General features: G+C 34.5%; 1 protein-coding gene across 10 annotated transcripts in view; it reads right to left on the bottom strand.

Annotated features, from left to right (window-relative positions):
- Window positions 1-17,109, bottom strand: part of slc5a10 (solute carrier family 5 member 10) — a 51,715-nt gene that overhangs the window by 2,919 nt on the left and 31,687 nt on the right. For 9 of the 10 annotated variants that reach the window (XR_012405430.1, XR_012405432.1, XR_012405433.1 and 6 more), the window contains 5 exons: window positions 15,414-15,521; window positions 15,153-15,303; window positions 12,977-13,145; window positions 5,119-5,334; window positions 2,569-2,659 (listed from right to left, as the gene is read on the bottom strand). Coding sequence is in view for 6 of the 10 variants with exons in the window: in XM_017355957.4 (XP_017211446.3) it covers window positions 2,569-2,659; window positions 5,119-5,334; window positions 12,977-13,145; window positions 15,153-15,303; window positions 15,414-15,521 (735 nt within the window). In the remaining 4 variants the exon portion in view is untranslated. Of the gene's footprint in view, window positions 1-2,568; window positions 2,660-5,118; window positions 5,335-12,976; window positions 13,146-15,152; window positions 15,304-15,413; window positions 15,522-16,382; window positions 16,672-17,109 lie in introns of all 10 variants that reach the window. The other variant, XM_073949343.1, reaches the window with a different exon arrangement.

Raw genomic sequence — 17,109 nt, 5'->3', positions numbered from 1 at the left:
GGGGGAGATTGACCCCTCTAATTAAAGCTTGGTACACCTTAAGGATGTCAACACAAGATGTATGGGGAGTCAGAACTTTAATAGTAAGAAATACCTGTATCTCACTATTAAGTAATATTGATTATTAAAAAATATTATGTAAATATTGATTTTAGCCCCCTAAAATGGTTCATACCGATGTGAATGCATAATCGCACCAATCAGTCGATGCGAGAAAGAAATTCAGTGCTCTGAATCGGCCAGTTTTCAGACGTTTGAATGAATTTTTTTCTTGCGTCAACTGCAAGTAAATGTTAGGATGTATTTCACAAGCACATATCGTACCACTTACTGCTTCTTAAAGCGCAGTTTGATCACAGGGAGTTGGATCAGATTTTTTAAATCCTATTTTATTTTTGCAAATCCTGTCCTGTAGACTTTTGTGTTACCACAGAGACATGTTGATACAAACCTGTCGGTAGGTAGGGAAAACCACACAACCGCAATGCTTTGCATCTTATTTTGACGTCAGAAAATAATAAAATACTTTTATCACTCCAGTATTATCATGGACACATATACCTACACAAATGTTGAGGTCTAAATGGTCTAAAAGGTCTAAATGTTGATTTTGCATTACAGGTGCCCTTTAGAACACCATGTGAAAACAAGAACGCACCCCCCTCATCTATTTGTGATCTGAAATTCTGATTTACGAACCGTGTAAATGCTCAACATAAATAATTACACCCCGTTTTGAAAATGAATATTTTTATTAATATTTTTATTCATTTCTCAGTGAATGTAGGTCATGTATTTTGGTGCATTTGAAACAGATTTATTAAATAGATATATTTATTAAGGGTATATTTTAGTGACCATAAGATTACATTTTTATTTAAATTCATGTGAAATATTGGGGGGGAAATATTACAAACTAGAAAACGTCAACAAATTTGTTTTGTTTATTTTGAATTTTGTTCTTTTTAAATGTTTTATTTAATATTTTTCCCTGACATATACATTTGGGTGTGGTAATTTTGGACGATTATCATAAGTTGTTTTGTTAGATAAGCTCCAGATTTGGCTTCAGTACTGACTAATCTAATGTACAGTTGAAGTCAGAATTATTAGCCCCCCTGTTTATTTTTTCCCCCAATTTCTGTTTAACTGAGAGATTTTTTTTTGAATATTTATTTATTAAGTTTTTGCATTTACAGTTTAAAGCATTACATTACCCCTACCCAACCAAAACCACTGCGTTAAAAGAGAAGAAAAAAAAAATATATATATACATACATACATATATGCACATACACACATACATATACACATATACACATCATTCCAGAGTTCCTGAGTTGACAGTGAGAAAACAGAGTGTACTGTGTATATTTGTTCAGTCCATATGTTGTCATTTAACATGAGAGGCTTGGTAATATCCAAAAGAGGGAATATACAAAAGAGGTGCATCAACACATTTCTAAACATAATAGTTTTAATAACTCATCTCTAATAACTGATTTATTTTATCTTTGCTATGATGACAGTAAATAATATACTACTAGATATTTTTCAAAACTTTTCTATCCAGCTTAACGTGACATTTAAAGGCTTAACTAGGTTAATGAGGTTAACTAGGCAGATTAGGATAACTGGACAAACTATTGTATAACGATGGTTTGTTCTGTAGACTATAGAGAAAATATATAGCTTGAAGGGGCTAAAAATTTTGACCTTAAAATGGTGTTTAAAAATGAAATACTGTTTTTATTATAGCCAAAACAAAGCAAATAAGACTTTCTTCAGATTAAAAAAATATTATCAGACATACTGTAAAAATTTACTTACTCTGTTAAACATCATTTGGAAAATATTTTAAAAAGAAAAAAAAATCAAAGGGGGGCAAATCATTCTGACTTCAACTGTATATGCAGAAATATATTATTGTAAAGCATCTTAGAGAAAATATTAATACAAATAAGAGATTTGTGAGGACTGTGCTCATATATGCTGAGAATATGCTGAGACTAATTTTAAAAGCACAATGCAATATCCTAACGCTGTGTTTGGTAACATAATCCACTTGCACTTGAAAAGCAACAAAATGCCAATTGGTATTTTTCTCAGTTCCTTGTGTGTGTTCTCACGCATATAAGACTTTTGTTTTGTCAACTGATACACAAACGCAGAACACCGCCACACCCTGATGAATAGACCACAACAATCCTCAGGAGATCAATCATACTACAATATATACTCCTCTCACACCTCGACTTGTGGAAGGAAGCTGGATTAGTCTATAAACTGTCCCGTAAAACATGTCCTCATCACTCAGAAATGTCCTCCTTACTGATATAGTGTAAGTTGTTGAACATGGACTAGCCAATCACAGGTCAAAAGGACATAATAGCTTGACTAAATTGGCTGGATTGTTTCTTTCTGAATTATTTTTTCTGAATCAATTCTTTTTAAATCAAGCAGGTTCCTTTGCTGGTTATGTTTTGTGGTACTCTGCAGCAATAGTATAGGTGATATATATTTGTTAACCTCATTAAAGTAGTGAAAACAAATGTCTGTGTTTCCTACCGTCTGTCCTGCGGCTGAGTGTAGAGACTTTCTGCAGAGGGATTTCTCTCTCAGTGCTGTTGTGGAGATTCCACCATGTAAGATTACGTGTCTGAAACAAAAACAAACACAAGTACATATGCAAATATACTACTGGATTTGATTAAATACCATTTTGAACAAATCCTCAATGAAGGGATTGATTGATTGATCATTTTAAGTAATTTCTTTATTCTTTCTTTTCATTGTTTGACTAAACTGTCAATTTTACACACAGTTTTATTAAAAGTACAAACTAAAAAGTGTTTTGGTTTTTCAGTGCTTGTATTGCTGAATTAAACATGATAATAGTGAGGACACATGATAACAATGTATTTAATAAAATTAATTCATTATTTGCTTAACCCTTGTGTGCTGTTGGGGATGTTTTAATTTGGTCACAGCACAGATGTCATAATTTGGTCACAGCTTTTGCCGTGTTTCAGCAATAGAATGGTTTTTGATGGCAAATCTTATTTTGACACATATTTTGGGAAAATGTTTGGAATTTTTTTTTAAAAACACTCTGGGCAAATATACTACCCTTTCGTTATGTTCAGGGCTGTTTTTGCCCCATTGACTTCCATTACAGTGACTTTTTTTTTTTTTTTGACAAAGCCATGACCTCATATCATCAAGCATTCTTGAATATTGGTGGTTTTCCCTGTTGGGAAGAGGTAAAATTACAAATGTTTACTGTTGATCATTAGTTGCAGTGCACAAACAGCTTAGTTTGTAGATAAATATTATATCTGCTGTTTTACTCCATAGAACTCCAAAGAGCCCATAGAATATAAAAATCAGAAACTTTTTTGCACAGGCCTATTTAAACCATTAATAGTGTCAACTGATGATCAACAGCAAAAATTAAATGTTTGACCTCTTCCCAACAGGAAAAAACACCCAAAATCAAGAATACATGATTATTTGGTGTCAATGCTTTGCAATCAAACAATTTTTTATAATGGAAGTGAATGGGGCAAAAACAGCCACGAACATGGCAGTCAATATGAACAGTACACAATACAATGGTTAATTTGTGATGCTGAACCACAAAACCAGTCATAAATGCCTATTGTTTGAAATCAATTGAAATTGATCTTGAAATGTATATATACACACACACACACACACACACACACACACACACACACACACACACACACACACACACACACACACCTGTATATACAGTGCTCAGCATATACGAGTACACCCCCCACACATCTCTCATTTCAATTTATTTTTTCTATAGGATGCTTTGCAGTATTATATTCGTGCATATACAGTTCATATATTATATTCGTGCATATATAGTTCAGTCAGTACTGAAGTCAAATCTGGTGCTAATCCAACAAAATAACATATGATAATGGTTAAAAAATTTGTAGTAGTAATTTATATCTTGAGGAAAAACTTCAATCAAATGAAACAAAAAAATATATAAAATATTGTTGAAATGTAGTTTCTATTTTTTTGCAATATTTTGCTTGAATTTAATTGTATTATCTTTCCAAAGATGTTCTGTGACTCAAATATTCGTTTAATAAATATATCTGTTTAATAAATCTGTTTTGTTTAAACGCACCAATATATATTACCCATATTCACTGAGAAATGGATAAAAATATTCATTTCAAAATGGGGTGTACTCATTTATGCTAAGCACTGTATATATATTCATATGTAATGTAATGTGTGTATTTAAATAGTGCATTTATTGTGTATGGCCATACACATATAATATATAAACAACATAGTTGTTTAAATGAAGTGCTTATAGCAATGCACATTACTAATCAAAAATTGAGCTTTGATATATTTAAAATGGGAAATATATTCATGATTTTTACTTGCGCTAATGTTCTAATGATTTTTGGCATAAAGAAAACATCTATTTCTAAATATGTACTCGTGCAATAAGGTTTGGGTTTCAGGGTCTCATTTAAGAAATGATTAATACATTTTTTCAGCAAAGATGCATTCGAATGATCAAAAGTGACAGTAACTTCATTGTATGGCTTCTTTAAAGTTTCTAAATTTTTTGAACCAGCATAACTATGTCATAAAGAATGTTTCATAACCACCAAATTATCATGTGACATCTGAAGGATCATGTGAGAATGAAGACTGCAGTAATCCACAATACAACTTTGTCTTTGTCTTTGTATTTTGGGTCAGAATATTTGATTTAGTCAATATAAAAGACCTCAAATCCTTAAAGCATGTGAGATATTACAAACCAACTTTTACAAGGCACAGTATATTTATTCCACACGAAACCAGGGTTGTGACGCTACACAGATAAAACTGGCAATTGACATTTATGAATGTATTTTGCAGACAATAATAATTGTAGAATCTTACATCAGCATTTCAAACAGAATCCATTTAGACTGGTTTCAAAACGTCTCAAAATTCTGATTTTAGATTTTAAACAAGGGCATTATGAACTATAGTGCATTGGTGTAAAACAATGAAACTTTATTTCATTGATTTACCTTGAAAACACTATTCAGGAGAGAATATTACCTGTTCCTCAGTGGGTGGAGGGGTCAATAGACTGATCACAGCCACTACTATAGCAGTGAGGGCACACAGTATGATGGCGAAGTGCAGGTAGTGCATACTCCTCAAGACAGAGGGAGCAGGGTCAAACACGCCACAGCGAGGGGGAGGAAACGCAAACTCCAGGACCATCCGTGTCAATCCCACCACTAAACCCACCATCAGGCCCCAGAACGCTCCCTGCAAACACAATACCAAACAAACACTTTCAGCTCTGCATGCCAAAGTCGGTGCTCCCTTTTACTCAGCCAGTTACATGACCGTGAGAGACTGTTAACCTAATTATTATTTTTAAACACTTAAACGTTCAAGTGCCTTGACTGGATGCACCAAATGAACTCTGAGCTGAGATTCCTGACATAACAGCCTCTCATTTGCTTATTCAAGAGACTTAAGGGTGGAGTGCGCTGTGAAAGTTCTTTGACAAGCATAAAATACCTGTGAAACACTGTAGTGATGGGTGTCTGAAATCACCTGATCAATCAATCCGTCTTCTTACCTTGACAGAACATTCCTGTGAATTCCTGTCATTTTTCAAGTGGAAAGTATTTGATATTAAGGGCGTGCTTTCACAGCATTTAGTTACAGAAAGTCAGATATAGGTACAGATACTAGCCACCAGACCCAGTTTGGCCAAGAAATCATTTAACGAAAACATCTACAGACAGGACAAACAGGTAAATGCAGCTAACATTAGCATTCTGAATGTGTCTGTTTTGGTGGCTCAGTGGTTAGCAACACAGCAAGAAGGTCACTGGTTCAAGTCCCGAATGGGCCAGTTGGGATTTCTGTGTGAAGTTTGCATGTTCTTCTTGGGTTGGCATGGGTTTCCTTGAGGTGTTCCGGTTCCCCCCACAATCCAAAGACATGAGCTATAAGTGAATTGAATTAAGTAAATTGGCCGTAGTTCATGAGTGTGAATGTGAGAGTGTATGGGTGTTTTCCAGTGCTGGAAGGGCATCCGCTGCGTAAAACATATGCTGGAATAGTTGGCGGTTCATTTCTCTGTGGCGACCCCTGATAAATAAGGGACTAAGCAGAAGGAAAATGAACGAATGAATGATTGTACAGTTGAAGTCAGAATTATTAGCCCCCCTTTGATTTTTTTTTTCTTTTTTAAATATTTCCCAAATTAAGTTTGTAAGAGCAAGCAAATGTTCACAGTATGTCTGATAATATTTTTTTTTTTCTTCTGGAGAAACTCTTGTTTTATTTTGGCTAGAATAAAAGCAGTTTTTAATTTTTTAAAACCATTTTAAGGACAAAATTTTTAGCCCCTTTAAACTATATTCTTTTTCGATAGTCTACAGAACAAACCATCGTAATACAGTAACTTGTCTAATAACCCTAACCTGCCTAGTTAACCTAATTAACCTAGTTAAGCCTTTAAATGTCACTTTAAGCTGTATAGAAGTGTCTCGAAAATTTCTAGTCAAATATTATTTACTGTCATCATGACAAAGATAAAATAAATCAGTTATTAGCAATGAGTTATTAAAACTGTTATGTTTAGAAATGTGTTGAATAAATCTTCTTTCCGTTAAACAGAAATTGGGGGGGGGGGGGGGGGGGGGGATAAACAGGAGGCTAATAATTCAGGGGGGCTAATAATTCTGACTTCAACTGTATATCTGACAAACATAATGATATATAACGTATATATGATATATAGGCATTTATTCATTCATTTTCTGCTTAATCCCTTTCTACATCCGGGGTTACCACAGCGGAATGAACCGCCAACTTATCCAGCATATGTTTTACACAGCGGATGCTCTTCCAGCTGCAATTCAGTGTTGGGAAACATCCATATACACTCATTCACACACATACACTACAGCTAATTGAGTTCAATTCACCTGTGCCACATGTCTTTGGATAGTGTTCGATAAAAAATACAGACTGTGGAATGTGTTTTTATTAACAGAAATATTCTGTAAACTGAATTTACGAATGTAAAATGTTAAAAACAGTAGATTACTGGCAACCACAGCTGCCGGTATCTTTCCACAAAATCAAGAAAGGAAAATAAAAAACGTTTTTTGTATCAACATTGTAGAGGTTAGTAGCATCTCTGTTCAAGTCCAAGATGAACTGAGAGTTTTTGATGTTATGCTGCATCTTCTTTTGTTTATAGGTAATTATATAGTTACTAATGCAGTGAAAATCTGTTTGTTAATTTCAATCACACATGAACACATTATTGCATCTAATGACTTTACATTTTTGTGCACTACGCTATGATTGTGTAAACTGATCATTGGATCAGTTCATGAAATACTTTTTTTTTTTTTTTAATAAATTTATACAGTTCTATAAAACTTCCATATTTTTCACAGAAACTCTGGCAACCACAGCTGCTGGTATTTTTTTTCGTAAATATAACAATTTTTTTTTAATAATTATCTTTTCGGGGTTTTCACCTTTTATTTTTAAAAGGACAGTAGAGAGAATTGACAGGAAAGCATGGGGAGCAGAGAGAGGGGAAGGATCGGCATAGGACCGCGAGGCGGAATCGAACCCGAGTCGCCGCGAGCAGCAGAGTGCATGTGTCAACGCACTAACCACTACACCACTAGCACCAACTTCGTAAATTTAACATATATTTTACACTATAAGAGTTTGCTAATTAACACTCTCCCAGTGTTGATAATGTTAACACTTTCAAAAGTGTCTTTTTAACACTTTTATAGTGGTTCCCATATAAACTCTGAGGGAGTGTTAATTTTAACTCTAAGGTAGTTAAATATACTATCTAAAATTTGCATTGTAGAGGAAACCGGAGCACCTGGAGGAAACCCACATGAACATTCACATATTATATATTATATACATATTCTTTTGTTGGGTATAATTACAATTTATTTTATATTTCATCCTCAACACATTCAGGAACAGTTATGGCCAGATATTGACATCGTTCCTGACGTTAAACCTGTTCTGTACTTCAGCTGAAAAGATTGTCATTTGACAAAGCATACTCAGTTTGTTCAAATATTTGAAGCATGATGATTTTGCATATACAGTATATCTGAAAGTACATTGTGCAATTTGATCACCAGAGACATGAGAAAAATGAAGCATTGGAGTGTTCATCATTATTTATTCATCAATATTTAGCCAATCAGTTTACACTTATATCACTGCAGTTCCTATTGTACTTGATTAGACCACTCTGAGGTAAGAGCTCATTTATTTCCGCCACAATGGCATTCCTAGTATTAAAATTGTTCCCAGTTCCTGCAATTCAAGTGCGCCAAAAGTGGATACTTCCACTAATAATTGTAGGAACTGTGAACAAAAGTCCTTATTTATGAGTGTGTTTTCACAAAAAATATGCAGTGTGTACAGACAGAAGATTTTTATAAGTTTTATAGACCATTTTGGGAGATGTAAGCAAAAAAAAGATCCCAATATATGTCCTGTTTTACATTTTTAACTTCTACAGTTTCCGAGAATCCAAAAAGAACCTTGATAAATAATGTTTTGATCGTTTTAGCATGAAGCTTTGATTGAATTCCCTCTTGTAGCTTACTTACAAGCAGGAAATGTTCATGGGCCAATGACATGGCCACATTGATATGGTCTATAGGCTGAACAGATTTTTAGTCATGATTTTAGATTTGTCACTGAGGCACACAGATGCGTGTCTACAAATGTTTTACCCTATGAATGTCACTCAGCTAGTTTTAGTTTCTTCTGGTAAGCTGCTTTTTCTCAGGGCATGATTAAGCTTAAAATGAAGTTCTGTTCTAAGTGAACAACATTTTTTTTAGCCAGGGCTCGCAAAACTGCTAGCCCGATATCCCTGGGCAATTATGCTTTCCAGTCAAGCTACCAAAAATATATCCCTTTGCATGTCAGGCTATGTTAATAGTAGGAAGAATATACAGCCTATTTCAGTCTTTTTACATTTTCTCACAAATTGGTTGAATACAAATGTTGCATGTCTCATGCTTCGATGAGCCACTATCAATATATGTTTGAAACTGCATTTGCACTAACTGGTGTTTCCAAAAGAAGCTGTACTATTCTTTTCAAGGGAGCTTTAGGTACACTGAAAAAAATTATTCAAAGATGATTCCTTGAATTTACGTAATTTTTTTAAGTTAAGGGGTTGTAAACAATTTGTTTATGTTGAAGTTAAACAAATAAATTAAGTTGAAAATCACTAAATTTAATTTGTTTGTTTAAATTCAACACAAATAAATTGTTTGCAACAATTTGGCAGACATTTTTTTCAGTGTATAGGTATCTCTCCTGTAAGAACAGCTGTAGTGTTTAGCTGCCCTACCTGTCTACATTCATTCATTCATTTTTTTGTTGGCTTAGTCCCTTTATTAATCCGGGGTCACCCCAGCAGAATGAACCAAAAACTTATCCGGCAAGTTTTTATGCAGCGGATGCCCTTCCAGCCGCAACCCATTTCTGGGAAACATCCACACACACATTCACACACACACTCATATCCTACGCACAATTTAGCTAACCCAATTCACCTGTACCGCATGTCTTTGGACTGTGGGGGAAACCGGAGCACCCGGAGGAAACCCAACTTAATGCAGGGAGAACATGCAAACTCCACACAGAAACGCCAACTGAGCCGAGGCTCGAACTAGCGACCTTCTTGCTGTGAGGCGACAGCACTAACTACTGCGCCACTGCTTCGCCCTACCTGTCTACAGTTATTTGTTAAGATTTTTTTGTCTCTTTTAGTAAAGTTTGATTTAATGAGATTAAAAATACGTATATTGATGAGGACGTCTGTCATATTCAAGTGTCTATTTCTTTCATATGTTCGGCTCAAAACCGTGATTTCATTAAGAAATTGATAAAAAAAAATGTATAATAAAATAATTAAGGTAGGCCTACTAGGTTTTCACATTATTTTGTTCAGGGACAATAAAAAAATTTATAATTAAATAAAATTTGTTACATAAATAACAACTTAACAATAACAACTTAAACTTTGCTAATTCTGATTTATTTTTCTAAATAACAGTTTTTAGCAGAAGAAAATTATTAAAGCTGAAGGTTTAATTGGGCTGATGATGTAAAGTGTTTTATAAAAAACAAAAATCTGAGAGCCAAATAAATGACATATTCATGGAACAACTGACAGAAATCAACCATCAGTCCATTTTAGACATTTTTGGCATGAAATACTTTTTATTTACTGTATTTTATTTCTTCAGGGACAGATAATGTACGTTTCTGGTGGAATATCCCATATATATTCGATATTGAATGCCATCATAACTTTTTTATTTATTAAATAATATATTTTGTATTTGAGCTACTTGAATTTATTTTTGAATTTAGACATTATGCAAGCCCTATTTTGAGCAGTTAAACTTGTTTGAGATCTCACCGGATAAATGGGTATTTCTTTCTCCTGTGGGGGATGGGGAATAACTTTCCACTAATACAGCCTTCAGGGTAAAAAACACACCAATTTTAAAATCCCACCCTCCAGAGCCCTGAAAAGCTTTGTTTAACAGGTTTTCATGCTTTTTTAAACATGCCTGAACCGAAAACTCTGAGTTACAGATGACGTGAGCTCTTTGGCAGACTCAGTCGCTCTAATGCAGCCAATGTGCAGAACTGTGTTTAGCTCTTTGCTCTAAGTGAAACATCCAAGATAATCAGCCTGGTACACCGCATGCCTTCTGAAAGGATCGTGCTAAGCATATCTGTCAAAACGCATTGGGTTAGAGGGGTTTTCAAAGTATCAAATTATTGAATCACAAGGTCTGTATCTTATGCACTCTCACACAATGTTACTTCTGTTTCTATATCCTTGTTTTTCCCTAGCAAAAACCTCAAGTAAAACGTCATGCAATTTTGTCATGCTATCCATCTGTCTATTTGATAGCAATGTCTATCTATCTATCTATCTATCTATCTATCTATCTATCTATCTATCTATCTATCTATCTATCTATCTATCTATCTATCTATCTATCTATCTATCTATCTATCTATCTATCTATCTATCTATAGTCTGTCTGTCTGTCTGTCTGTCTGTCTGTCTGTCTGTCTGTCTGTCTGTCTGTCCCTCCATCCATCCGTTCATCTATCTATAATTTTTATACTACATGTACAAAGTAAATTTCTGCTTAGACAAACTGATTTTATAATGACTCAAAAAAACAACAACAACAAAAAAAACAACAACTACAGTATAACGTAGTTTAATGGAACACTCCATTTTTTATTTTATTTATATATTTATTTTTGCAAAGCTCATTTTACATCTCTCCTAGAGCTAAACAGATGAGTTTGACCTTTTTGAATAAATTTCCCCAATCTCTGGGTCGGGCAGGAGGATTTTTAGCTTAGCTTAGCATAAATCATTCAATCGGATTAGACCATTAGCATCTCACTCAAATAATAAAAAAAAGACTTTTGATCATTTTGATTGTTTAATATATATGTTTTGTTTGCATGTACAAAGTAAAATGCTGCTTAGATAAGTTTTACTTAAAGCTTTTATTACTATTCAAAAACTGATTTTATAACGACTAAAAAAAAAAAAACTACAATATAATGACTTATATTAATGGAACACTTTTTAAAAATTTATTTTATTTTTGCAAATAGGATCATTTTACATCTCCCCTAGAGCTAAACAGATGAGTTTTACCTTTTTGATTACATTCCCCCAATCTCTGGGTCTGGCAGGGGGACTAGTCTCTAGGACTAGGACTTTAAGCTAGGACTTTACTAAGATTAGCTTAGCATAAATCATTCAATCAGATTAGACCATTAGCATCTCACTAAAAATGCTGCTCAGAAAAATTTTGATTTAATGCTTTCATTATTAATCAAAAACTATTTGTTATAACGATTCATAAACACTACAATAAAATGACTTGTATTTACAGAACAATCCATTTTTTAAATTAATTTATTTTTTGCAAACAGGCCGATTTTAAATCTCCTTATAGAGTTAAACAGTTGAATTTTACCTTTTTGAATACATTCCCCCAATCTCTGGGTCTGGCAGGAGGAAATTTAGCTTAGCTTAGCATAATTTATTCAATTGGATTGGACCATTAGCATCTCACTCAAAAAAATAGTTTTGATAATTTCTATAATAAAAATTATATTATGCAGCGCTTTTTCCTAGTTACCTGGCTGGGGGTGATTTTCAGGTGCTGCATGATTTTATTGTGCCTGCTGCAGCCATGGTACAGCTGCAAAGTTTCTTTTTACATCAGAATGAGTGAGTTTTTACACCAGTTTTACACTAGAATTTCCTTTCCATATCAACCAAGGAAACAGCAACCTTTCATTTTCCATCAGTCTTAGTACAAGATGTAACTATAGAAGAATCAAACTTTAAATAGGAAATTATCTAAACTCCATTTTGAATTTTTTGAGTGAGATACTAAGGCTCTAATCTGATTAAAAGCATTCCTGGTTGACCCAGAGATTGGCTGAATGGATTCAAAAATGGTAACACTAATCTGTATGAGAGCTGTAAAATGAGCCTATTGCCAACAAAAAAATGTGGAGTGATCCTTTATTGCATGACTTTTTATAAACAGATATGAACTTCTCTTATCTCAGTCACTTATGAGTGAAAGTTATTCTCTCCTTCACTGTCATTCAGAAACACTCTTTGTGTTTGCACAGACAAAAACACACACCCTCACCAATCGGAAGCATTAAAGCCTGACATTCCTTCTTTGCGAGAGAGAAGAGCTTTCTTCAAACGCATATGACTGATAATGCTGGTATGTCAATATGTACACAGTCTAAGTGAGGCAACAGACACTGTTTATCTGTTGTATGAATGCGTTTGTGTGTGCATTACCGCTTCGTTGGTTCTTTTCCAAAAAACCGCCATTACAAAAATGGCAGTAACAGGAGGGGCCAGATAGCTGGTGACCGACTGGATGTAAACATAAAGCTGACCGCTGTTAGCACTCTGAAGAATTGGGATCCACACAACGCTGATCACCACCAGAATGACAGTCACTATCCTGACAGAACAAATCAACATATTAGTTTTGATATGAACTTGATATGGAAATTATCATTATGGTCATAAAGCTGATCATATAGTGCATTCATAGCGCTTCACTTTTTCCATAGTTTTTTATGCTTCAGCCTTATTCCAGAATGGATTAAATTCATTTATTTCCACAAAAATTTTACACACAATACCCCATAATGACAATGTGATTTTTTTTTTAATTGTTGCAAATTTATAAAAAATAAAAAAGATGAAAAATCACATGTACATCAGTATTTACAGCCTTTCCGTGAAGCTCTAAATTGAGCTCAGGTACATTCTGTTTCCACTTATCATCCTTGAGATGTTTCAGCAGCTTAAATGAGTTCACCTGTGGTAAATTCAGTTGATTGGACATGATTTGAAAAGGCATACACCTGTCTATATAAGGTCCCAGGGTTGACAGTGCATGTCAAAGCAAAAACCAAGCATGAAGACAAAGGAATTGTCTGTAGTCCTGTGAGACAGGATTGTATTGAGGCACAAGGCTGGGGAAGGTTACAGAAAAATTGCTGCTTCTCTAAACATTTCAATGAGCACAGTGGCCTCCATCATCTGTAAGTGGAAGATGTTTAGAACCACCAGGACTCTTCCTAGAGCTGGCTAGCCATCTAAGCTGCGTGATCGAGGCAGAAGGGCCTTAGTCAGGGAGGTGATCAATAACCCGATGATCATTCTGTCTGAGCTCCAGCATTCTTGTGTGGAAAGAGAAAAACCTTACAGACGGACAACCATCTGTGCAGCAATCCACCAATTAGGCCTGTATGGTAGAGTGGCCAGACGAAAGCCACTTCCCGCCTGGAATTTGCCAAAAGGCATCTGAAGGACTCTTAGACCTAAAAAACAAAATTCTCTGATCTGATAGAGTAAATGCCAGGCGTTACGTTTAGAGAAAACCAGGCACCGCTCATCACCAGGCCAATACCATCCCTACAGTGAAGCATGGTGGTGGCAGCATCAGGCTGTGGGGATGTTTTTCAGCAGCAGGAACTGGAAGACTAGTCAGGATAGAGGGAAAGATGAATGCAGCAATGTACAGAGACATCCTGAATGAAAACCTGCTTCAGAGTGCTCTTGACCTCAGACTGGGTGACAGTTCATCTTCCGGCAGGACAATCACCCAAAGCACACCACCAAAATATCAATGGAGTGGCATCATGACAACTCGGTGAATGTACTTTAGTGGCCGAGCCAGAGCCCAGATATAAATCCTATTGAACATCTCTGAAGAGATCTGAAAATGGCTGTACACTGTCACTTCCCATCCAACCTGATAGAGCTTGAGAGGTACTGCAAAGAGGAATGGGCAAAGATTCCTAAAGACAGGTGTGCCAAGCTAGTGGCATCATATTCAAAAAGACTTGAGGCTGTAAATGCTGCCAAAAGTGCATCAACAAAGTATTGAGCAAAGGCTGTCAATACCTACTCACATGTGATTTTCCAGGTTTTTTATTTTTAATAACTTTGCGACAATTTAAAAAAGTCTTGTTTCACATTGTCATTATGGGGTATTGTGTGTAGAATGTTGAGGAAATAAATTAATTTAATCCATTTTGGAATAAGGCTGCAACATAAAAAAAATTTGGAAAAAGTGAAGCGCTATGAATACTTTCCAGACATATTTATTTTTATTTTATTTTCAGATATGATATTTGGCTACTAATCTTCAATAGTCTAATTAAATAAAGAAAATGTTTGGTTTTATTTTCATAAACTGATCTCAGCTAATGACAAACGAGTTACAAGCTAATCTAAATGATTAATATATATTTCTTATCACGATTTTGGATTGCATTTCTAATGCCAAAAATAATTTCGACATTCTTTCCTGTGATAGCTTTTGCACCAAACACCGTAATGTTGGATCTTAGACAACATGTTATCTTAATGCATGTCATAATAATTGATCATTTTTAATAGCTGACACAGGTTCCTGGATGACTTGTCAAAAGCAGTCATGAACAAATATTAATACCTGCCAACAAGTAGCAGCTCTTTTTCGCTTGCACCTCTTCGATATTTCTTCCAGATGTCCATGGTGAAGAGGGTGCTGCTGCTGTTGAAGATGGAGGTAAGTGATGACATCAATGCTGCCATCATTACAGCTATCATTAACCCCCGAAGGCCTGAAAAACGTTTACAACTACATGATTATTAACGTTCATGACACACTTGATAAAATATGTAATGACAATCAAAATGCTTAATGTAAAAAAGAATAAGAGCTCCTGATTACCGCTAGGCATGAGTTCGATGACCAGTTTAGGAAAAGCAATGTTGGAGCAGCCCACCTCTGCGCCACACACCTTCACACACTCTTCAGGGTCCACACAAGCCACTGTGTCTGAGAAAAAATAATTTTTTTCAATGCAGCTATTTATATTAGGTTTATTCCCCTTATTCGGGGAAAAATTGTGAAAACCTTTTTTTAAGAGACAGAAAACATTCCTTTAGTTTGAAAAAACTGCATCATTATTTTTTATTATTTGTTAAAAATGTCTTGATTTAAAAATAAATGTAATACAGCCATTATAGCTTTAGTTATAACTAGGGCCAGGCAGAATCTGCTGACATTTTTTGCTATCTCTGTGCAGAATTTTGTAAAAAAACAAAAAAAAAAAAAAAAAAATCTTCAGTTTAATGAGGAATGATTTAGAGGATTTTTCGTAACTAAAAACTTAATATATATAAAAAAAATTAAATAAAAAATTATTTAATGTTTTTGATGCAAATCCAATTACATCCACTTATTTGGTAAACAAAGCAGGTCTCTCATATAATAGATCTACTGAAAGAAAGAAAATATTATTTTACAAACTGTATTGTAAATAAATGAAATGAACATTTTCATATTCGTCAATAATATTACTGACATTATTTTTAAAAACTGAATAAATATTAATGTACCCACATATACACAAGTAAATAAATAAACTAAATGATGGGCTAAAAAATCTGGATTTCTGCTTGTGCAGATTTCGTGTGAGCCTAGTTATAACTAAGTTATGGTTATAACTAAGTTTATAGTTATAACTGATATAAATTATAACTTATTAGTTATAACTACTTTATCACCTAAGTTGTTACTTAACTTAAATTTTAAACAAGGAACAATTAATAAACAAAACATTTCAGAAAATGCTAGAACAAATAATATAAATTATTTATAAGATAAATTAATAAATATAAGATACTGTCGCCTCACAGCAAGAAGGTCGCTGGTTCGAGCCTCGGCTGGGACAGTTGGCTTTTCTGTGTGGAGTTTGCATGTTCTCCCAGCGTGCGCATGGGTTTCCTCTGGTTTCCATAGTTTAAAGACATGTGGTATAGGTGAAGTGGGAAGGGTAAATTGTTCGTATTGTATTAGTGTAAATGAGTGTGTATGGATGTTTCCCAGAGATGGGTTGCAGCGGAAGGGCATCCGTTGTGTAAAGTATATGTTGCATTAGTTTGCGGTTCATTCCGCTGCGGTGACCCAGGAAATAATAAAGGGACTAAGCCGAAGAGAAAGACATAAGATTCTGTTACATATACAGTACAGTGACAGCAGTAACTTCGTTTGTGCATTTTATGCACAAGTATTTTTGTCTATCAAACTGAAATATTTACTTTTACTAATACAAAGTCTTGTTAAGACTGGGAACATTGATTTTATTGGAACTTAAGATAGAATCTGAATAAATATTTTGGGGTTTAGCATAAAAATAAAAAAAAGCTGAATAACGATGGAACATTGCTTACGAAAACAATGGTAACCACAAATTAGTTTTCTAGTAGGGCTGCACAGTACATCATTCCTTTCAGCATCGATATCGTATTGTGATCATTCACAATAGTCACATCGTGAGAATACAGTCTGGAGATGAGTCTGGATTAAAAATTATTATTTAGAAGGTTTTTTTTTTCTTTTTTTGGCCAGTGACTGTGAAGTT

Source organism: Danio rerio, chromosome 1, assembly GCF_049306965.1.
Source record: "Danio rerio strain Tuebingen ecotype United States chromosome 1, GRCz12tu, whole genome shotgun sequence".
Taxonomy (NCBI): Eukaryota; Metazoa; Chordata; class Actinopteri; order Cypriniformes; family Danionidae; genus Danio; species Danio rerio.
The sequence above is the reverse complement of the archived record's forward strand: the minus strand, read 5'-3'. Positions and strand labels throughout refer to the sequence as shown.